The sequence below is a fragment of the Hypanus sabinus genome, chromosome 11 (genome assembly GCF_030144855.1).
Source record: "Hypanus sabinus isolate sHypSab1 chromosome 11, sHypSab1.hap1, whole genome shotgun sequence".
Classification (NCBI taxonomy): Eukaryota; Metazoa; Chordata; class Chondrichthyes; order Myliobatiformes; family Dasyatidae; genus Hypanus; species Hypanus sabinus.
The window spans coordinates 104,754,718-104,779,962 of NC_082716.1; the positions used below are offsets into that span (position 1 = coordinate 104,754,718).

General features: G+C 50.9%; 1 protein-coding gene across 3 annotated transcripts in view; it reads left to right on the plus strand.

Moving 5' to 3' along the window:
- Positions 1-25,245, plus strand: part of LOC132402243 (kunitz-type protease inhibitor 1-like) — a 150,142-nt gene that overhangs the window by 120,524 nt on the left and 4,373 nt on the right. For all 3 annotated transcript variants that reach the window (XM_059985010.1, XM_059985012.1, XM_059985011.1), the window contains one exon: positions 24,025-24,099. In XM_059985010.1, the coding sequence (XP_059840993.1) occupies positions 24,025-24,099 (75 nt within the window). The remainder of the gene's footprint in view (positions 1-24,024; positions 24,100-25,245) is intronic.

Consider the following 25,245-nt stretch of genomic DNA (forward strand, 5'->3'; position numbering starts at 1 on the left):
AATCACCACAATGAGTCTCAGGTCCCCTACCACCAGGTTCGGGAACAGTTATTACCCCTCAACCATCAGAGACCTGAACGAGAGTGGATAACTTCACTCACCACAATGTTCCTCAGGTCCCACACCACCAGGTTCAGGAACAGTTATCACCCAACAACCATCAGGCTTCTGAACCAGTGTGGAAAAATTCACGCACCACAATGAGCCTCAGGTCCCACACCACCAGGTTCAGGTACAGTTATCACCCCACAGCCATCAGGCCCCTGAACCAGTGTGGAAAAATTCACGCACCACAATGAGCCTCAGGTCCCACACCACCAGGTTCGGGAACAGTTATCACCCCACAACCATCAGGCCCCTGAACAAGTGTGGAAAAATTCACGTACCACAATGAGCCTCAGGTCCCACACCACCAGGTTCAGGAACAGTTATTACCCCACAACCATCAGGCTCCTGAATCATTGTGGATAATTTCACTCACCAAAATGAGCCTCAGGTCCCACACCACCATGTTCAGGAACAGTTATCACCCCACAACCATCATGCTCCTGAACCAGTGTGGATAACTTCACTCACCACAATGAGCCTCAGGTCCCACAACACCAGGTCAGGAACAGTTAATTCCCCACAACTATCAGGCCCCTGAACCAGTGCGGATAACTTCACTCACCACAATGAGTCTCAGGTCCCCCACCACCAGGTTCGGGAACAGTTATTACCCCTCAACCATCAGAGTCCTGAACCAGTGTGGATAACTTCACTCACCACAATGAGTCTCAGGTCCCCTACCACCAGGTTTGGGAACAGTTATTACCCCTCAACCATCAGAGTCCTGAACCAGTGAGGATAACTTCACTCACCACAGTGAGCCTCAGGTCCCACACCACCAGGTTCATGAACAGTTATTACCCCACAACCATCAGGCTCCTGAACCAGTGTGGATAACTTCACTCACCACAATGAGATTCAGGTCCCACACCAGCAGGTTCAGGAACAGTTATTACCCGACAGCCATCATGCTCCTGACCCAGTGTGGATAACTTCACTCACCAAAATGAGCCTCAGGTCCCACACCACCAGGTTCAGGAACAGAAATCACCCCACAACCATCAGGCCCCTGAACCAGTGTGGATAAATCCACTCACCACAATGAGCCTCAGGTCCCACACCACCAGGTTCAGGAACAGTTATTACCCCACAACCATCAGGCCCCTGAACCAGTGTTGATAATTTCACTCACCACAATGAGTCTCAGGTCCCCTACCACACGGTTTGGGAACAGTTATTACCCCTCAACCATCAGAGTCCTGAACGAGAGTGGATAACTTCACTCACCACAATGAGCTTCAGGTCCCACACCACCAGGTTCAGGTACAGTTATCACCCCACAACCATCAGGCCCCTGAACCAGTGTGGAAAAATTCACGTATCACAATGAGCCTCAGGTCCCACACCACCAGGTTCGGGAACAGTTATCACCCCACAACCATCAGGCTCTTGAACCAGTGTGGATAATTTCACTCACCAAAATGAGCCTCAGGTCCCACACCACCATGTTCAGGAACAGTTATCACCCCACAACCATCATGCTCCTGAACCAGTGTGGATAACTTCACTCACCACAATGAGGCTCAGGTCCCACAACACCAGGTCAGGAACAGTTAATTCCCCACAACTATCAGGCCCCTGAACCAGTGTGGATAACTTCACTCACCACAATGAGTCTCAGGTCCCCCACCACCAGGTTCGGGAACAGTTATTACCCCTCAACCATCAGAGTTCTGACACAGTGTGGATAACTTCACTCACCACAATGAGTCTCAGGTCCCCCACCACCAGGTTCGGGAACAGTTATTACCCCAGAACCATCATGCTCCTGAACCAGTGTGGATAAATCCACTCACCACAATGAGCCTCAGGTCCCACACCACCAGGTTCAGGAACAGTTATTACCCCACAACCATCAGGCCCCTGAACCAGTGTGGATAACTTCACTCACCACAATGAGCCTCAGGTCCCACACCACCAGGTTCAGGAACAGTTATTACCCCACAACCATCAGACCCCTGAACCAGTGTGGATAACTTCACTCACCACAATGAGTCTCAGGTCCCCTACCACCAGGTTCGGGAACAGTTATTACCCCTCAACCATCAGAGACCTGAACGAGAGTGGATAACTTCACTCACCACAATGTTCCTCAGGTCCCACACCACCAGGTTCAGGAACAGTTATCACCCAACAACCATCAGGCTTCTGAACCAGTGTGGAAAAATTCACGCACCACAATGAGCCTCAGGTCCCACACCACCAGGTTCAGGTACAGTTATCACCCCACAACCATCAGGCTCCTGAACCAGTTTGGATAACTTCACTCACCACAATGAGATTCAGGTCCCACACCAGCAGGTTCAGGAACAGTTATTACCCGACAGCCATCATGCTCCTGACCCAGTGTGGATAACTTCACTCACCAAAATGAGCCTCAGGTCCCACACCACCAGGTTCAGGAACAGAAATCACCCCACAACCATCAGGCCCCTGAACCAGTGTGGATAAATCCACTCACCACAATGAGCCTCAGGTCCCACACCACCAGGTTCAGGAACAGTTATTACCCCACAACCATCAGGCCCCTGAACCAGTGTGGATAACTTCACTCACCACAATGAGCCTCAGGTCCCACACCACCAGGTTCAGGAACAGTTATTACCCCACAACCATCAGACCCCTGAACCAGTGTGGATAACTTCACTCACCACAATGAGTCTCAGGTCCCCTACCACCAGGTTCAGGAACAGTTATCACCCAACAACCATCAGGCTTCTGAACCAGTGTGGAAAAATTGACGCACCACAATGAGCCTCAGTCCCACACCACCAGGTTCAGGTACAGTTATCACCCCACAACCATCAGGCTCCTGAACCAGTGTGGATAACTTCACTCACCACAATGAGATTCAGGTCCCACACCAGCAGGTTCAGGAACAGTTATTACCCGACAGCCATCATGCTCCTGACCCAGTGTGCATAACTTCACTCACCAAAATGAGCCTCAGGTCCCACACCACCAGGTTCAGGAACAGAAATCACCCCACAACCATCAGGCCCCTGAACCAGTGTGGAAAAATTCACGCACCACAATGAGCCTCAGGTCCCACACCACCAGGTTCAGGAACAGTTATTACCCCACAACCATCAGGCCCCTGAACCAGTGTGGATAAATCCACTCACCACAATGAGCCTCAGGTCCCACACCACCAGGTTCAGGAACAGTTATTACCCCACAACCATCAGGCCCCTGAACCAGTGTTGATAATTTCACTCACCACAATGAGTCTCAGGTCCCCTACCACACGGTTTGGGAACAGTTATTACCCCTCAACCATCAGAGTCCTGAACGAGAGTGGATAACTTCACTCACCACAATGAGCTTCAGGTCCCACACCACCAGGTTCAGGTACAGTTATCACCCCACAACCATCAGGCCCCTGAACCAGTGTGGAAAAATTCACGTACCACAATGAGCCTCAGGTCCCACACCACCAGGTTCGGGAACAGTTATCACCCCACAACCATCAGGCTCTTGAACCAGTGTGGATAATTTCACTCACCAAAATGAGCCTCAGGTCCCACACCACCATGTTCAGGAACAGTTATCACCCCACAACCATCATGCTCCTGAACCAGTGTGGATAACTTCACTCACCACAATGAGGCTCAGGTCCCACAACACCAGGTCAGGAACAGTTAATTCCCCACAACTATCAGGCCCCTGAACCAGTGTGGATAACTTCACTCACCACAATGAGTCTCAGGTCCCCCACCACCAGGTTCGGGAACAGTTATTACCCCTCAACCATCAGAGTTCTGAACCAGTGTGGATAACTTCACTCACCACAATGAGTCTCAGGTCCCCTACCACAAGGTTCGGGAACAGTTATTACCCCTCAACCATCAGAGTCCTGAACCAGTGCGGATAACTTCACTCACCACAATGAGATTCAGGTCCCACACCAGCAGGTTCAGCAACAGTTATTACCCCACAACCATCAGGCCCCTGAACCTGTGTGGATAACTTCACTCACCACAATGAGTCTCAGGTCCCCCACCACCAGGTTCGGGAACAGTTATTACCCCAGAACCATCATGCTCCTGAACCAGTGTGGATAAATCCACTCACCACAATGAGCCTCAGGTCCCACACCACCAGGTTCAGGAACAGTTATTACCCCACAACCATCAGGCCCCTGAACCAGTGTTGATAATTTCACTCACCACAATGAGTCTCAGGTCCCCCACCACCAGGTTCAGGAACAGTTATTACCCCTCAACCATCAGACTCCTGAACCAGTGTGGAGAACTTCACTCACCACAATGAGCCTCAGGTCCCACATCACCAGGTTCAGGAACAGTTATTACCCCCACAACCATCAGGCTCCTGAACCAGTGTGGGTAACTTCACTCACCACAATTATCCTCAGGTCCCACACCACCAGGTTCAGGAACAGTTATTACCCCACAACCATCAGGCCCCTGAACCAGTGTGGATAACTTCACTCACCACAATGAGCCTCAGGTCCCACACCACCAGGTTCAGGAACAGTTATTACCCCACAACCATCAGACCCCTGAACCACTGTGGATAACTTCACTCACCACAATGAGTCTCAGGTCCCCTACCACCAGGTTCGGGAACAGTTATTACCCCTCAACCATCAGAGACCTGAACGAGAGTGGATAACTTCACTCACCACAATGTTCCTCAGGTCCCACACCACCATGTTCAGGAACAGTTATCACCCCACAACCATCATGCTCCTGAACCAGTGTGGATAACTTCACTCACCACAATGAGCCTCAGGTCCCACAACACCAGGTCAGGAACAGTTAATTCCCCACAACTATCAGGCCCCTGAACCAGTGCGGATAACTTCACTCACCACAATGAGTCTCAGGTCCCCCACCACCAGGTTCGGGAACAGTTATTACCCCTCAACCATCAGAGTCCTGAACCAGTGTGGATAACTTCACTCACCACAATGAGTCTCAGGTCCCCTACCACCAGGTTTGGGAACAGTTATTACCCCTCAACCATCAGAGTCCTGAACCAGTGAGGATAACTTCACTCACCACAGTGAGCCTCAGGTCCCACACCACCAGGTTCATGAACAGTTATTACCCCACAACCATCAGGCTCCTGAACCAGTGTGGATAACTTCACTCACCACAATGAGATTCAGGTCCCACACCAGCAGGTTCAGGAACAGTTATTACCCGACAGCCATCATGCTCCTGACCCAGTGTGGATAACTTCACTCACCAAAATGAGCCTCAGGTCCCACACCACCAGGTTCAGGAACAGAAATCACCCCACAACCATCAGGCCCCTGAACAAGTGTGGATAAATCCACTCACCACAATGAGCCTCAGGTCCCACACCACCAGGTTCAGGAACAGTTATTACCCCACAACCATCAGGCCCCTGAACCAGTGTTGATAATTTCACTCACCACAATGAGTCTCAGGTCCCCTACCACACGGTTTGGGAACAGTTATTACCCCTCAACCATCAGAGTCCTGAACGAGAGTGGATAACTTCACTCACCACAATGAGCTTCAGGTCCCACACCACCAGGTTCAGGTACAGTTATCACCCCACAACCATCAGGCCCCTGAACCAGTGTGGAAAAATTCACGTATCACAATGAGCCTCAGGTCCCACACCACCAGGTTCGGGAACAGTTATCACCCCACAACCATCAGGCTCTTGAACCAGTGTGGATAATTTCACTCACCAAAATGAGCCTCAGGTCCCACACCACCATGTTCAGGAACAGTTATCACCCCACAACCATCATGCTCCTGAACCAGTGTGGATAACTTCACTCACCACAATGAGGCTCAGGTCCCACAACACCAGGTCAGGAACAGTTAATTCCCCACAACTATCAGGCCCCTGAACCAGTGTGGATAACTTCACTCACCACAATGAGTCTCAGGTCCCCCACCACCAGGTTCGGGAACAGTTATTACCCCTCAACCATCAGAGTTCTGACACAGTGTGGATAACTTCACTCACCACAATGAGTCTCAGGTCCCCCACCACCAGGTTCGGGAACAGTTATTACCCCAGAACCATCATGCTCCTGAACCAGTGTGGATAAATCCACTCACCACAATGAGCCTCAGGTCCCACACCACCAGGTTCAGGAACAGTTATTACCCCACAACCATCAGGCCCCTGAACCAGTGTGGATAACTTCACTCACCACAATGAGCCTCAGGTCCCACACCACCAGGTTCAGGAACAGTTATTACCCCACAACCATCAGACCCCTGAACCAGTGTGGATAACTTCACTCACCACAATGAGTCTCAGGTCCCCTACCACCAGGTTCGGGAACAGTTATTACCCCTCAACCATCAGAGACCTGAACGAGAGTGGATAACTTCACTCACCACAATGTTCCTCAGGTCCCACACCACCAGGTTCAGGAACAGTTATCACCCAACAACCATCAGGCTTCTGAACCAGTGTGGAAAAATTCACGCACCACAATGAGCCTCAGGTCCCACACCACCAGGTTCAGGTACAGTTATCACCCCACAACCATCAGGCTCCTGAACCAGTGTGGATAACTTCACTCACCACAATGAGATTCAGGTCCCACACCAGCAGGTTCAGGAACAGTTATTACCCGACAGCCATCATGCTCCTGACCCAGTGTGGATAACTTCACTCACCAAAATGAGCCTCAGGTCCCACACCACCAGGTTCAGGAACAGAAATCACCCCACAACCATCAGGCCCCTGAACCAGTGTGGATAAATCCACTCACCACAATGAGCCTCAGGTCCCACACCACCAGGTTCAGGAACAGTTATTACCCCACAACCATCAGGCCCCTGAACCAGTGTGGATAACTTCACTCACCACAATGAGCCTCAGGTCCCACACCACCAGGTTCAGGAACAGTTATTACCCCACAACCATCAGACCCCTGAACCAGTGTGGATAACTTCACTCACCACAATGAGTCTCAGGTCCCCTACCACCAGGTTCGGGAACAGTTATTACCCCTCAACCATCAGAGACCTGAACGAGAGTGGATAACTTCACTCACCACAATGTTCCTCAGGTCCCACACTACCAGGTTCAGGAACAGTTATCACCCAACAACCATCAGGCTTCTGAACCAGTGTGGAAAAATTCACGCACCACAATGAGCCTCAGGTCCCACACCACCAGGTTCAGGTACAGTTATCACCCCACAACCATCAGGCTCCTGAACCAGTGTGGATAACTTCACTCACCACAATGAGATTCAGGTCCCACACCAGCAGGTTCAGGAACAGTTATTACCCGACAGCCATCATGCTCCTGACCCAGTGTGGATAACTTCACTCACCAAAATGAGCCTCAGGTCCCACACCACCAGGTTCAGGAACAGAAATCACCCCACAACCATCAGGCCCCTGAACCAGTGTGGAAAAATTCACGCACCACAATGAGCCTCAGGTCCCACACCACCAGGTTCAGGAACAGTTATTACCCCACAACCATCAGGCCCCTGAACCAGTGTGGATAAATCCACTCACCACAATGAGCCTCAGGTCCCACACCACCAGGTTCAGGAACAGTTATTACCCCACAACCATCAGGCCCCTGAACCAGTGTTGATAATTTCACTCACCACAATGAGTCTCAGGTCCCCTACCACACGGTTTGGGAACAGTTATTACCCCTCAACCATCAGAGTCCTGAACGAGAGTGGATAACTTCACTCACCACAATGAGCTTCAGGTCCCACACCACCAGGTTCAGGTACAGTTATCACCCCACAACCATCAGGCCCCTGAACCAGTGTGGAAAAATTCACGTACCACAATGAGCCTCAGGTCCCACACCACCAGGTTCGGGAACAGTTATCACCCCACAACCATCAGGCTCTTGAACCAGTGTGGATAATTTCACTCACCAAAATGAGCCTCAGGTCCCACACCACCATGTTCAGGAACAGTTATCACCCCACAACCATCATGCTCCTGAACCAGTGTGGATAACTTCACTCACCACAATGAGGCTCAGGTCCCACAACACCAGGTCAGGAACAGTTAATTCCCCACAACTATCAGGCCCCTGAACCAGTGTGGATAACTTCACTCACCACAATGAGTCTCAGGTCCCCCACCACCAGGTTCGGGAACAGTTATTACCCCTCAACCATCAGAGTTCTGAACCAGTGTGGATAACTTCACTCACCACAATGAGTCTCAGGTCCCCTACCACAAGGTTCGGGAACAGTTATTACCCCTCAACCATCAGAGTCCTGAACCAGTGCGGATAACTTCACTCACCACAATGAGATTCAGGTCCCACACCAGCAGGTTCAGCAACAGTTATTACCCCACAACCATCAGGCCCCTGAACCTGTGTGGATAACTTCACTCACCACAATGAGTCTCAGGTCCCCCACCACCAGGTTCGGGAACAGTTATTACCCCAGAACCATCATGCTCCTGAACCAGTGTGGATAAATCCACTCACCACAATGAGCCTCAGGTCCCACACCACCAGGTTCAGGAACAGTTATTACCCCACAACCATCAGGCCCCTGAACCAGTGTTGATAATTTCACTCACCACAATGAGTCTCAGGTCCCCCACCACCAGGTTCAGGAACAGTTATTACCCCTCAACCATCAGACTCCTGAACCAGTGTGGAGAACTTCACTCACCACAATGAGCCTCAGGTCCCACATCACCAGGTTCAGGAACAGTTATTACCCCCACAACCATCAGGCTCCTGAACCAGTGTGGGTAACTTCACTCACCACAATTATCCTCAGGTCCCACACCACCAGGTTCAGGAACAGTTATTACCCCACAACCATCAGGCCCCTGAACCAGTGTGGATAACTTCACTCACCACAATGAGCCTCAGGTCCCACACCACCAGGTTCAGGAACAGTTATTACCCCACAACCATCAGACCCCTGAACCAGTGTGGATAACTTCACTCACCACAATGAGTCTCAGGTCCCCTACCACCAGGTTCGGGAACAGTTATTACCCCTCAACCATCAGAGACCTGAACGAGTGTGGATAACTTCACTCACCACAATGTTCCTCAGGTCCCACACCACCAGGTTCAGGAACAGTTATCACCCAACAACCATCAGGCTTCTGAACCAGTGTGGAAAAATTCACGCACCACACTGAGCCTCAGGTCCCACACCACCAGGTTCAGGTACAGTTATCACCCCACAGCCATCAGGCCCCTGAACCAGTGTGGAAAAATTCACGCACCACAATGAGCCTCAGGTCCCACACCACCAGGTTCGGGAACAGTTATCACCCCACAACCATCAGGCCCCTGAACCAGTGTGGAAAAATTCACGTACTACAATGAGCCTCAGGTCCCACACCACCAGGTTCGGGAACAGTTATCACCCCACAACCATCAGGCTCCTGAACCAGTGTGGATAATTTCACTCACCAAAATGAGCCTCAGGTCCCACACCACCATGTTCAGGAACAGTTATCACCCCACAACCATCATGCTCCTGAACCAGTGTGGATAACTTCACTCACCACAATGAGGCTCAGGTCCCTCACCACCAGGTTCGGGAACAGTTATTACCCCTCAACCATCAGAGTTCTGAACCAGTGTGGATAACTTCACTCACCACAATGAGTCTCAGGTCCCCTACCACAAGGTTCGGGAACAGTTATTACCCCTCAACCATCAGAGACCTGAACCAGTGCGGATAACTTCACTCACCACAATGAGATTCAGGTCCCACACCAGCAGGTTCAGCAACAGTTATTACCCCACAACTATCAGGCCCCTGAACCAGTGTGGATAACTTCACTCACCACAATGAGTCTCAGGTCCCCCACCACCAGGTTCGGGAACAGTTATTACCCCTCAACCATCAGAGTCCTGAACGAGAGTGGATAACTTCACTCACCACAATGAGCCTCAGGTCCCACAACACCAGGTGAGGAACAGTTAATTCCCCACAACTATCAGGCCCCTGAACCAGTGTGGATAACTTCACTCACCACAATGAGTCTCAGGTCCCCCACCACCAGGTTCGGGAACAGTTATTACCCCTCAACCATCAGAGTCCTGAACCAGTGTGGATAACTTCACTCACCACAATGAGTCTCAGGTCCCCTACCATCAGGTTCGGGAACAGTTATTACCCCTCAACCATCAGAGTCCTGAACGAGAGTGGATAACTTCACTCACCACAATGAGCCTCAGGTCCCACACCACCAGGTTCAGGAACAGTTATTACCCCACAAACATCAGGCTCCTGACCCAGTGTGGATAACTTCACTCACCACAATTAGCCTCAGGTCCCACACCACCAGGTTCAGGAACAGTTATTACCCCACAACCATCAGGCCCCTGAACCAGTGTGGATAACTTCACTCACCACAATGAGCTTCAGGTCCCACACCACCAGGTTCAGGAATACTAATTACCCGACAGCCATCATGCTCCTGACACAGTGTGGATATCTTCACTCACCAAAAGGAGCCTCAGGTCCCACACCACCAGGTTCAGCAACAGTTATTACCCACAACCATCTGGCTCATGAACCAGTGTGGATAATTTCACTCACCAAAATGAGCCTCAGGTCCCACACCACCATGTTCAGGAACAGTTATCACCCCACAACCATCATGCTCCTGAACCAGTGTGGATAACTTCACTCACCACAATGAGCCTCAGGTCCCACAACACCAGGTCAGGAACAGTTAATTCCCCACAACTATCAGGCCCCTGAACCAGTGCGGATAACTTCACTCACCACAATGAGCCTCAGGTCCCACACCACCAGGTTCAGGTACAGTTATCACCCCACAACCATCAGGCCCCTGAACCAGTGTGGAAAAATTCACGTACCACAATGAGCCTCAGGTCCCACACCACCAGGTTCAGGAACAGTCATTACCCCACAACCATCAGGCACCTGAACCATTGTGGATAATTTCACTCACCAAAATGAGCCTCAGGTCCCACACCACCATGTTCAGGAACAGTTATCACCCCACAACCATCATGCTCCTGAACCAGTGTGGATAACTTCACTCACCACAATGAGGCTCTGGTCCCACAACACCAGGTCAGGAACAGTTAATTCCCCACAACTATCAGGCCCCTGAACCAGTGCGTATAACTTCACTCACCACAATGAGTCTCAGGTCCCCCACCACCAGGTTCGGGAGCAGTTATTACCCCTCAACCATCAGAGTCCTGAACCAGTGTGGATAACTTCACTCACCACAATGAGTCTCAGGTCCCCTACCACCAGGTTCGGGAACAGTTATTACCCCTCAACCATCAGAGTCCTGAACCAGTGTGGATAACTTCACTCACCACAATGACCCTCAGGTCCCACACCACCAGGTTCAGGTACAGTTATCACCCGACCACCATCAGGCCGCTGAACCAGTGTGGAAAAATTCACGCACCACAATGAGCCTCAGGTCCCACACCACCAGGTTCGGGAACAGTTATCACCCCACAACCATTAGGCTCCTGAACCAGTGTGGATAATTTCACTCACCAAAATGAGCCTCAGGCCCCACACCACCAGGTTCAGGAACAGTTATCACCCCACAACCATCAGGCCCCTGAACCAGTGTGGATAAATTCACTCACCGGAATGAGCCTCAGGTCCCACACCACCAGGTTCAGGAACAGTTATCACCCCACACCCATCAGGCCCCTAAAACAGTGTGGAAAAATTCACGCACCACAATGAGCCTCAGGTCCCACACCACCAGGTTCGGGAACAGTTATCACCCCACAACCATCAGGCTCATGAACCAGTGTGGATAATTTGACTCACCAAAATGAGCCTCAGGTCCCACACCACCATGTTCAGGAACAGTTATCACCCCACAACCATCATGCTCCTGAACCAGTGTGGATAACTTCACTCACCACAATGAGCCTCAGGTCCCACAACACCAGGTCAGGAACAGTTAATTCCCCACAACTATCAGGCCCCTGAACCAGTGCGGATAACTTCACACACCACAATGAGTCTCAGGTCCCCCACCACCAGGTTCGGGAACAGTTATTACCCCTCAACCATCAGAGTCCTGAACCAGTGTGGATAACTTCACTCACCGCAATGAGTCTCAGGTCCCCTACCACCAGGTTTGGGAACAGTTATTACCCCTCAACCATCAGAGTCCTGAACGAGAATGGATAACTTCATTCACCACAATGAGCTTCAGGTCCCACACCACCAGGTTCAGGTACAGTTATCACCCCACAACCATCAGGCCCCTGAACCAGTGTGGAAAAATTCACGTACCACAATGAGCCTCTGGTCCCACACCACCAGGTTCGGGAACAGTTATCACCCCACAACCATCAGGCTCCTGAACCAGTGTGGATAATTTCACTCACCAAAATGAGCCTCATGTCCCACACCACCATGTTCAGGAACAGTTATCACCCCACAACCATCATGCTCCTGAACCAGTGTGGATAACTTCACTCACCACAATGAGGCTCAGGTCCCACAACACCAGGTCAGGAACAGTTAATTCCCCACAACTATCAGGCCCCTGAACCAGTGTGGATAACTTCACTCACCACAATGAGTCTCAGGTCCCCCACCACCAGGTTCGGGAACAGTTATTACCCCTCAACCATCAGAGTTCTGAACCAGTGTGGATAACTTCACTTACCACAATGAGTCTCAGGTCCCCTACCACAAGGTTCGGGAACAGTTATTACCCCTCAACCATCAGAGTCCTGAACCAGTGTGGATAACTTCACTCACCACAATGAGATTCAGGTCCCCCACCACCAGGTTCAGCAACAGTTATTACCCCACAACTATCAGGCCCCTGAACCAGTGTGGATAACTTCACTCACCACAATGAGTCTCAGGTCCCCTACCACCAGGTTCGGGAACAGTTATTACCCCTCAACCATCAGAGTCCTGAACGAGAGTGGATAACTTCACTCACCACAATGAGCCTCAGGTCCCACACCACCAGGTTCAGGTACAGTTATCACCCCACAACCATCAGGCCCCTGAACCAGTGTGGAAGAATTCACGCACCACAATGAGCCTCAGGTCCCACACCACCAGGTTCAGGAACAGTTATTATCCCACAACCATCAGGCTCCTGAACCAGTGCGGATAACTTCACTCACCACAATGAGATTCAGGTCCCAGACCACGAGGTTCAGGAACAGTTATTACCCCACAACCATCAGAGTTCTGAACCAGTGTGGGTAACTTCACTCACCACAATGAGCCTCAGGTCCCCCACCACCAGGTTCGGGAACAGTTATTACCCCTCAACCATCAGAGTCCTGAACGAGAGTGGATAACTTCACTCACCACAATGAGCCTCAGGTCCCACACCACCAGGTTCAGGTACAGTTATCACCCCACAACCATCAGGCCCCTGAACCAGTGTGGAAAAATTCACGCACCACAATGAGCCTCAGGTCCCACACCACCAGGTTCGGGAACAGTTATCACCCCAGAACCATCATGCTCCTGAACCAGTGCGGATAACTTCACTCACCACAATGAGCCTCAGGTCCCACAACACCAGGTCAGGAACAGTTAATTCCCCACAACTATCAGTCCCCTGAACCAGTGCGGATAACTTCACTCACCACAATGAGTCTCAGGTCCCCCACCACCAGGTTCGGGAACAGTTATTACCCCTCAACCATCAGAGTCCTGAACGAGAGTGGATAACTTCACTCACCACAATGAGCCTCAGGTCCCACACCACCAGGTTCAGGTACAGTTATCACCCCACAACCATCAGGCCCCTGAACCAGTGTGGAAAAATTCACGCACCACAATGAGCCTCAGGTCCCACACCACCAGGTTCGGGAACAGTTATCACCCCAGAACCATCATGCTCCTGAACCAGTGCGGATAACTTCACTCACCACAATGAGCCTCAGGTCCCACAACACCAGGTCAGGAACAGTTAATTCCCCACAACTATCAGGCCCCTGAACCAGTGCGGATAACTTCACTCACCACAATGAGTCTCAGGTCCCCCACCACCAGGTTCGGGAACAGTTATTACCCCTCAACCATCAGAGTCCTGAACCAGTGTGGATAACTTCACTCACCACAATGAGTCTCAGGTCCCCTACCATCAGGTTCGGGAACAGTTATTACCCCTCAACCATCAGAGTCCTGAACGAGAGTGGATAACTTCACTCACCACAATGAGCCTCAGGTCCCACACCACCAGGTTCAGGAACAGTTATTGCCCCACAACCATCAGGCTCCTGAACCAGTGTGGATAACTTCACTCACCACAATGAGATTCAGGTCCCACACCAGCAGGTTCAGGAACAGTTATTACCCGACAGCCATCATGCTCCTGACCCAGTGTGGATAACTTCACTCACCAAAATGAGCCTCAGGTCACACACCACCAGGTTCAGGAAAAGAAATCACCCCACAACCATCAGGCCCCTGAACCAGTGTGGATAACTTCACTCACCACAATGAGCCTCAGGTCCCACACCACCAGGTTCAGGAACAGTTATTACCCCACAACCATCAGGCCCCTGAACCAGTGCGGATAACTTCACTCACCACAATTAGTCTCAGGTCCCCCACCACCAGGTTCGGGAACAGTTATTACCCCTCAACCATCAGAGTCCTGAACCAGTGTGGATAACTTCACTCACCACAATGAGTCTCAGGTCCCCTACCATCAGGTTCGGGAACAGTTATTACCCCCACAACCATCAGGCTCCTGAACCAGTGTGGGTAACTTCACTCACCACAATTAGCCTCAGGTCCCACACCACCAGGTTCAGGAACAGTTATTACCCCACAACCATCAGGGCCCTGAACCAGTGTGGATAACTTCACTTACCACAATGAGTCTCAGGTCCCCTACCACAAGGTTCGGGAACAGTTATTACCCCTCAACCATCAGAGTCCTGAACCAGTGTGGATAACTTCACTCACCACAATGAGATTCAGGTCCCCCACCACCAGGTTCAGCAACAGTTATTACCCCACAACCATCAGGCCCCTGAACCAGTGTGGATAACTTCACTTACCACAATGAGTCTCAGGTCCCCTACCACAAGGTTCGGGAACAGTTATTACCCCTCAACCATCAGAGTCCTGAACCAGTGTGGATAACTTCACTCACCACAATCAGCCTCAGGTCCCACACCACCAGGTTCAGGAATACTAATTACCCGACAGCCATCATGCTCCTGAACCAGTGCGGATAACTTCACTCACCACAATGAGCCTCAGGTCCCACACCACCAGGTTCAGGAACAGTTATTACCCCACAACCATCAGACCCCTGAACCAGTGTGGATAACTTCACTCACCACAATGAGTCTCAGGTCCCCTACCACCAGGTTCGGGAACAGTTACTACCCCTCAACCATCAGAGTCCTGAACGAGAGTGGATAACTTCACTCACCACAATGAGCCCCAGGTCCCGCACCACCAGGTTCAGGAACAGTTATCACCCAACAACCATCAGGCTTCTGAACCAGTGTGGAAAAATTCACGCACCACAATGAGCCTCAGGTCCCACACCACCAGGTTCGGGAACAGTTATCACCCCACAACCATCAGGCTCCTGAACCAGTGTGGATAATTTCACTCACCAAAATGAGCCTCAGGCCCCAAACCACCAGGTTCAGGAACAGTTATTACCCCACAACCATCAGGCCCCTGAACCAGTGTGGATGACTTCACTCACCACAATGAGCCTCAGGTCCCACACCACCAGGTTCAGCAACAGTTATTACCCACAACTATCAGGCCCCAGAACCGGTGTGGATAACTTCACTCACCACAATGAGTCTCAGGTCCCCCACCACCAGGTTCGGGAACAGTTATTACCCCTCAACCATCAGAGTCCTGAACGAGAGTGGATAACTTCACTCAGCACAATGAGCCTCAGGTCCCACACCACCAGGTTCAGGTACAGTTATCACCCCACAACCATCAGGCTCCTGAACCATTGTGGATAATTTCACTCACCAAAATGAGCCTCAGGTCCCACACCACCATGTTCAGGAACAGTTATCACCCCACAACCATCATGCTCCTGAACCAGTGTGGATAACTTCACTCACCACAATGAGCCTCAGGTCCCACAACACCAGGTCAGGAACAGTTAATTCCCCACAACTATCAGGCCCCTGAACCAGTGCGGATAACTTCACTCACCACAATGAGTCTCAGGTCCCCCACCACCAGGTTCGGGAACAGTTATTACCCCTCAACCATCAGAGTCCTGAACCAGTGTGGATAACTTCACTCACCACAATGAGTCTCAGGTCCCACACCACCAGGTTCGGGAACAGTTATTACCCCTCAACCATCAGAGTCCTGACCCAGTGTGGATAACTTCACTCACCAAAATGAGCCTCAGGTCCCACACCACCAGGTTCAGGAACAGAAATCACCCCACAACCATCAGGCCCCTGAACCAGTGTGGATAAATCCACTCACCACAATGAGCCTCAGGTCCCACACCACCAGGTTCAGGAACAGTTATTACCCCACAACCATCAGGCCCCTGAACCAGTGTGGATAACTTCACTCACCACAATGAGCCTCAGGTCCCACACCACCAGGTTCAGGAATACTAATTACCCGACAGCCATCGTGCTCCTGAACCGGTGCGGATAACTTCACTCACCACAATGAGCCTCAGGTCCCACACCACCAGGTTCAGGAACAGTTATTACCCCACAACCATCAGACCCCTGAACCAGTGTGGATAACTTCACTCACCACAATGAGTCTCAGGTCCCCTACCACCAGGTTCGGGAACAGTTACTACCCCTCAACCATCAGAGTCCTGAACGAGAGTGGATAACTTCACTCACCACAATGAGCCCCAGGTCCCGCACCACCAGGTTCAGGAACAGTTATCACCCAACTACCATGAGGCTTCTGAACCAGTGTGGAAAAATTCACGCACCACAATGAGCCTCAGGTCCCACACCACCACGTTCGGGAACAGTTATCACCCCACAACCATCAGGCTCCTGAACCAGTGTGGATAATTTCACTCACCAAAATGAGCCTCAGGCCCCACACCACCAGGTTCAGGAACAGTTATCACCCCACAACCATCAGGCCCCTGGAACAGTGTGGATAAACTCACTCACCAGAATGAGCCTCAGGTCCCACACCACCAGGTTCAGGAACAGTTATTACCCCACAACCATCAGGCCCCTGAACCAGTGTGGATGACTTCACTCACCACAATGAGCCTCAGGTCCCACACCACCAGGTTCAGCAACAGTTATTACCCACAACTATCAGGCCCCAGAACCGGTGTGGATAACTTCACTCACCACAATGAGTCTCAGGCCCCCCACCACCAGGTTCGGGAACAGTTATTACCCCTCAAGCATCAGAGTCCTGAACGAGAGTGGATAACTTCACTCACCACAATGAGCCTCAGGTCCCACACCACCAGGTTCAGGTACAGTTATCACCCCACAACCATCAGGCCCCTGAACCAGTGTGGAAAAATTCACGTACCACAATGAGCCTCAGGTCCCACACCACCAGGTTCAGGAACAGTTATTACCCCACAACCATCAGGCTCCTGAACCATTGTGGATAATTTCACTCACCAAAATGAGCCTCAGGTCCCACACCACCATGTTCAGGAACAGTTATCACCCCACAACCATCAGAGTCCTGACCCAGTGTGGATAACTTCACTCACCAAAATGAGCCTCAGGTCCCACACCACCAGGTTCAGGAACAGAAATCACCCCACAACCATCAGGCCCCTGAACCAGTGTGGATAAATCCACTCACCACAATGAGCCTCAGGTCCCACACCACCAGGTTCTGGAACAGTTATTACCCCACAACCATCAGGCCCCTAAACCAGTGTTGATAATTTCACTCACCACAATGAGTCTCAGGTCCCCCACCACCAGGTTCAGGAACAGTTATTACCCCTCAACCATCAGACTCCTGAACCAGTGTGGGTAACTTCACTCACCACAATTATCCTCAGGTCCCACACCACCAGGTTCAGGAACAGTTATTACCCCACAACCATCAGGCCCCTGAACCAGTGTGGATAACTTCACTCACCACAATGAGCCTCAGGTCCCACACCACCGGGTTCAGGAACAGTTATTATCTGACAGCCATCATGTTCCTGACCCAGTGTGGATAACTTCACTCACCACAATGAGCCTCAGGTCCCACACCACCAGGTTCAGGAACAGTTATTACCCCACAACCATCAGACCCCTGAACCAGTGTGGATAACTTCACTCACCACAATGAGTCTCAGGTCCCCTACCACCAGGTTCGGGAACAGTTATTACCCCTCAACCATCAGAGACCTGAACGAGAGTGGATAACTTCACTCACCACAATGTTCCTCAAGTCCCACACCACCAGGTTCAGGAACAGTTATCACCCAACAACCATCAGGCTTCTGAACCAGTGTGGAAAAATTCACGCACCACAATGAGCCTCAGGTCCCACACCACCAGGTTCAGGTACAGTTATCACCCCACAGCCATCAGGCCCCTGAACCAGTGTGGAAAAATTCACGTACCACAATGAGCCTCAGGTCCCACACCACCAGGTTCAGGAACAGTTATTACCCCACAACCATCAGGCTCCTGAACCATTGTGGATAATTTCACTCACCAAAATGAGCCTCAGGTCCCACACCACCATGTTCAGGAACAGTTATCACCCCACAACCATCATGCTCCTGAACCAGTGTGGATAACTTCACTCACCACAATGAGCCTCAGGTCCCACAACACCGGGTCAGGAACACTTAATTCCCCACAACTATCAGGCCCCTGAACCAGTGCGGATAACTTCACTCACCACAATGAGTCTCAGGTCCCCCACCACCAGGTTCGGGAACAGTTATTACCCCTCAACCATCAGAGTCCTGAACCAGTGTGGATAACTTCACTCACCACAGTGAGCCTCAGGTCCCACACCACCAGGTTCATGAACAGTTATTACCCCACAACCATCAGGCTCCTGAACCAGTGTGGATAACTTCACTCACCACAATGAGATTCAGGTCCCACACCAGCAGGTTCAGGAACAGTTATTACCCGACAGCCATCATGCTCCTGACCCAGTGTGGATAACTTCATTCACCAAAATGAGCCTCAGGTCCCACACCACCAGGTTCAGGAACAGAAATCACCCCACAACCATCATGCCCCTGAACCAGTGTGGATAAATCCACTCACCACAATGAGCCTCAGGTCCCACACCACCAGGTTCAGGAACAGTTATTACCCCGCCACCATCAGGCCCCTGAACCAGTGTTGATAATTTCACTCACCACAATGAGTCTCAGGTCCCCCACCACCAGGTTCAGGAACAGTTATTACCCCCACAACCATCAGGCTCCTGAACCAGTGTGGGTAACTTCACTCACCACAATTAGCCTCAGGTCCCACACCACCAGGTTCAGGAACAGTTATTACCCCACAACCATCAGGCCCCTCAACCAGTGTGGATAACTTCACTCACCACAATGAGCCTCAGGCCCCACACCACAGGGTTCAGGAACAGTTATTACCTGACAGCCATCATGTTCCTGACCCAGTGTGGATAACTTCACTCACCAAAATGAGCCTAAGGTCTCACACCACCAGGTTCAGGAACAGTTATCACCCCACAGCCATCAGGCTCATGAACCAGTGTGGATAATTTCACTCACCAAAATGAGCCTCAGGTCCCCCACCACCAGGTTCGGGAACAGTTATTACCCCTCAACCATCAGAGTCCTGAACCAGTGTGGATAACTTCACTTACCACAATGAGTCTCAGGTCCCCCACCACCAGGTTCGGGAACAGTTATTACCCCTCAACCATCAGCGTCCTGAACGAGAGTGGATAACTTCACTCACCACAATGAGCCTCAGGTCCCACACCACCAGTTTCAGGAACAGTTATTACCCCACAACCATCAGGCTCCTGAACCAGTGTGGATAACTTCACTCACCACAATGAGATTCAGGTCCCACACCAGCAGGTTCAGGAATAGTTATTACCCGACAGCCATCATGCTCCTGACCCAGTGTGGATAACTTCACTCACCAAAATGAGCCTCAGGTCCCACACCACCAGGTTCAGGAACAGAAATCACCCCACAACCATCAGGCCCCTGAACCAGTGTGGATAAATTCACTCACCACAATGAGCCTCAGGTCCCACACCACCAGGTTCAGGAACAGTTATTACCCCACAACCATCAGGCTCCTGAACCAGTGTGGATAAATTCACTGACCAAAATGAGCCTCAGGTCCCACACCACCAGGTGCAGGAACAGTTATCTCCCCACAACCATCAGGCCCCTGAACCAGTGTGGATAAATTCACTCACCACAATGAGCCTCAGGTCCCCTACCACCAGTTTCGGGAACAGTTATTACCCCTCAACCATCAGACTCCTGAACCAGTGTGGAGAACTTTACTCACCACAATGAGCCTCAGGTCCCACACCACCTGGTTGAGGAACAGTTATTACCCCACAACCATCAGGCTCCTGAACCAGTGTGGATAACTTCACTCACCACAATGAGCCTCAGGTCCCACACCACCAGGTTCAGGAACAGTTATTACCCCACAACCATCAGACCCCTGAACCAGTGTGGATAACTTCACTCACCACAATGAGTCTCAGGTCCCCTACCACCAGGTTCGGGAACAGTTATTACCCCTCAACCATCAGAGTCCTGAACGAGAGTGGATAACTTCACTCACCACAATGTTCCTCAGGTCCCACACCACCAGGTTCAGGAACAGTTATCACCCAACAACCATCAGGCTTCTGAACCAGTGTGGAAAAATTCACGCACCACAATGAGCCTCAGGTCCCACACCACCAGGTTCAGGTACAGTTATCACCCCACAGCCATCAGGCCCCTGAACCAGTGTGGATAACTTCACTCACCACAATGAGTCTCAGGTCCCCTACCACCAGGTTCGGGAACAGTTATTACCCCTCAACCATCAGAGTCCTGAACCAGAGTGGATAACTTCACTCACCACAATGAGCCTCAGGTCCCACACCACCAGGTTCATGAACAGTTATTACCCCACAACCATCAGGCTCCTGAACCAGTGTGGATAACTTCACTCACCACAATTAGCCTCAGGTCCCACACCACCAGGTTCAGGAACAGTTATTACCCCACAACCATCAGGCCCCTGAACCAGTGTGGATAACTTCACTCACCACAATGAGCCTCAGGTCCCACACCACCGGGTTCAGGAACAGTTATTACCTGACAGCCATCATGTTCCTGACCCAGTGTGGATAACTTCACTCACCAAAATGAGCCTCAGGTCCCACACCACCAGGTTCAGGAATACTAATTACCCGACAGCCATCATGCTCCTGACACAGTGTGGATATCTTCACTCACCAAAATGAGCCTCAGGTCTCACACCACCAGGTTCAGGAACAGTTATTACCCCACAACCATCAGTCTTCTGAACCAGTGTGGATAACTTCACTCACCACAATGAGCCTCAGGTCCCACACCACCAGGTTCAGGAACAGTTATTACCCCACAACCATCAGGCTCCTGAACCAGTGTGGATAAATTCACTGACCAAAATGAGCCTCAGGTCCCACACCACCAGGTGCAGGAACAGTTATCTCCCCACAACCATCAGGCCCCTGAACCAGTGTGGATAAATTCACTCACCACAATGAGCCTCAGGTCCCCTACCACCAGTTTCGGGAACAGTTATTACCCCTCAACCATCAGACTCCTGAACCAGTGTGGAGAACTTCACTCACCACAATGAGCCTCAGGTCCCACACCACCAGGTTCAGGAACAGTTATTACCCCACAACCATCAGGCTCCTGAACCAGTGTGGATAACTTCACTCACCACAATGAGCCTCAGGTCCCACACCACCAGGTTCAGGAACAGTTATTACCCCACAACCATCAGGCCCCTGAACCAGTGTGGATAAATTCACTCACCACAATGAGCCTCATGTCCCCTACCACCAGGTTCGGGAACAGTTATTACCCCTCAACCATCAGACTCCTGAACCAGTGTGGAGAACTTCACTCACCACAATGAGCCTCAGGTCCCACACTACCAGGTTCAGGAACAGTTATTACCCCACAACCATCAGGCTCCTGAACCAGTGTGGATAACTTCACTCACCACAATGAGCCTCAGGTCCCACACCACCAGGTTCAGGAACAGTTATTACCCCACAACCATCAGGCCCCTGAACCAGTGTGGATAACTTCACTCACCACAATGAGCCTCATGTCCCCTACCACCAGGTTCAGGAACAGTTATTGCCCCAGAACCATCAGGCTCCTGAACCAGTGTGGGTAACTTCACTCACCACAATTGATTCCACAATCTGCAGGCTGACTTTGCAAGGTCTGCACAACTCATTTTTTGAGTATTCTGAATTGTTTCTGTACTGTAGTTTTTCATTACTCCGTTTTGACAATTTGTTGTGTTTTATACATTGGTTCTTCACCTCTGTTTGTTTATTTCTGCCCATTATGACGCTGGTGTTGGGGCAGCAATGAAGGTCCATAGTGTCACACTCAGATGTAGAAGGATTCTTTATTGCTGTTTCCGTAACAGTTTTGTTTGATCGGTCAGGGTTGTTGGCCCTGAGTTGAACCCCCGAACTTGGAGGTCCGGCGGACCCTTTGACCTCTTTGGCATGGTGATCCTACCAAGAGCCAAAGCATAAAGACTCCAGCCAATATGGCTCTCCGGGTCATCGAGGTGCGCAAACCTCCAAATCCTACGACAAGGTTGTGGTCCCCTTGGAGGTTGCTTGTGTATGATTATACGTACATTCTATGGTATTTTTCTTTAAATGCTTGCAAAAAAAATGAAAAGCAATTACCATCCCAAATAATAAAACCCACCTACATGTCCACCCGCTGACCCACCCCTCCACTCGTTTATCACTTCCTGTCTGTGTCACCTTACGTACAGACACTCCTGTACCTAGCGTCACTTTATGGACAGAAACCTCTGTATAATCAGCTATCGTATGTATTTATATTTATTGTCTTTTTATTTATTATTACCGTGTCTGCCCTGAGACCATGGCCCTCCATAACCCGACCATCCCTTTTTATCTTAAACATTGAAATCGAGTTTACGTGCACCACTTGCACTGGCAGCTCGTCCCACACTCTCGCTTCCCTCTGAGAGGGGGTCAGCGTAACAATTATTTTGTTCTCCTTCACATTTGTCTGCTGGAAATGGGGGTGATGGGGTGGACGTACCTCTCTCTCAAATGAGGTGTATGGCACTCCTTCCCTTCACAAGCCTGGGGGTCACCCTCAGGCAAGATGTGGCACCTGCCTAGCCCCTAGCCCCCTCCCAGTCAGGGTCACATGAAGCCATGGGAGCAGGTGGTGGACGGTCGTACGAGCAGCCGGTGCAGATCACAAGTCCTGGTTATGTGACCACTGATGCCAGGCAGACAATCTCTGAGGAGTATTGATAATGGCTGGGGTCACCCGTCTTGTAAAGACGCTGCCTGGAAGAAGGCAATGGCAAACCACTTCTGTAGAGACATTTGCCAAGAGCAATCATGGTTATAGAAAGACCGTGATCGCCCACGTCGTGTGAAACTGCACATGTGGGTGATGTCATGTGACACTGCACATGTTGGTGATGTCATGTGAAACTGCACATGTTGGTGATGTCATGTGAAACTGCACATGTGGGTGATGTCATGTGACACTGCACATGTTGGTGATGTCATGTGACACTGCACGTTGGTGATGTCATGTGACACTGCACATGTTGGTGATGTCATGTGACACTGCACATGTTGGTGATGTCATGTGACACTGCACATGATGGTGCTGTCATATGATGTGGCACATGATGTCATATAACACACCACAATGGTGATGTCATAGGACATGGCACGTAATGATGATGACTAGTAATGACATTGAACAATTTTGAATCGTGCAGGTAACTGGGAAAAAAGTGATGACGGAAACAAGCCCGACAGGCAGCACCAGGACGACTTCCGTCGCCACGTGTCGGGTAAGCTCTGGTTAGCGCAGGCTCACCAGGACAGAGGCGGGCTCTGGTGCATGGTGCAGCCTCGGGGGAGAGGCGATGTGAACTTCGCTGTCGGCTTAAACAACAAGCAACAAGCTGACGGCACGGGAGGCGACCACTCATGGTTGCATTGAGTTGTTCTCCGATCTTGACAATCCCACTTGCAAATACTTCATCACCATACGAGGAGACTTCGTCAGTGTGCTGTGGGTTGTGGTGTGGCCTCCGAACGCTTGGCCTGTATAGACCTAGTGTCAATACGGAAACTCAGTCGTGACGTAGGGAGGGGGTCTCATCTCAAAATCTATCCTCAAGGATCCAGGAGCATCACCCGGCTGAAAAGCGGAGCGACCAACTCTTCCGAGTCTCTACTGTGAAGGTCGAGAGGGGCACGGATTCGACCGGGCATCAGTGAAAGTCGTGGCACGAGCGAACTTCGGCATGCAAGAGAAGTTTGGTTTTCCGCAAACAATTCTCGACATAGACGTCTAAGCTTCAATCCCATTCATAGGCCAATGCAGGCAAAATTCCAGACCACGTACAAAGTTCACCACCACCAGCAACAAGATCCCCTCCCTGCATCACAACCGAGTTTCCCTGATGACGACCAGGCAGCAGTTTGATAAGTGTACAAAGGCCAAGCATTCAGAGGACACACCACAATAGACAGTGCACTGATGACGTCTCCTTGCATGGGGACGAAATATTGGCAAGGAAATTTCCAAGTTAGGAGAACAACTCAACCCACCATCAGGCACCTGAGTTACCTATTTTCCAAGTTATTTTAGGAGACCATTCAGCCCATCAAGTACCCATGATGGTCACTGAAACTTCCCAACTCTTCAGTGGAACTTCATAAAGGCAGTGTTAACCCTTTCAGCCAGTGAGATCCAATCTGCTAACACACCTGGGTGAAAAGGAATGGCCATGACTCCCCTTGCCCACAGATCCCTCAGATCTGCTGTGCAAGTTGATAGGGTGTGTTGGCCTTCGTTAGGGCATTGAATACAAGAGCTGTGAGGTAATGTTGCAGCTCTATAGAACCCTGGTTAGACCGCACTCAGAGTCTTGTGTCCGATTCCGGTCACGTCATTATAGGAAGGAAGCTTTAGAGAGGGTGCAGAGGAG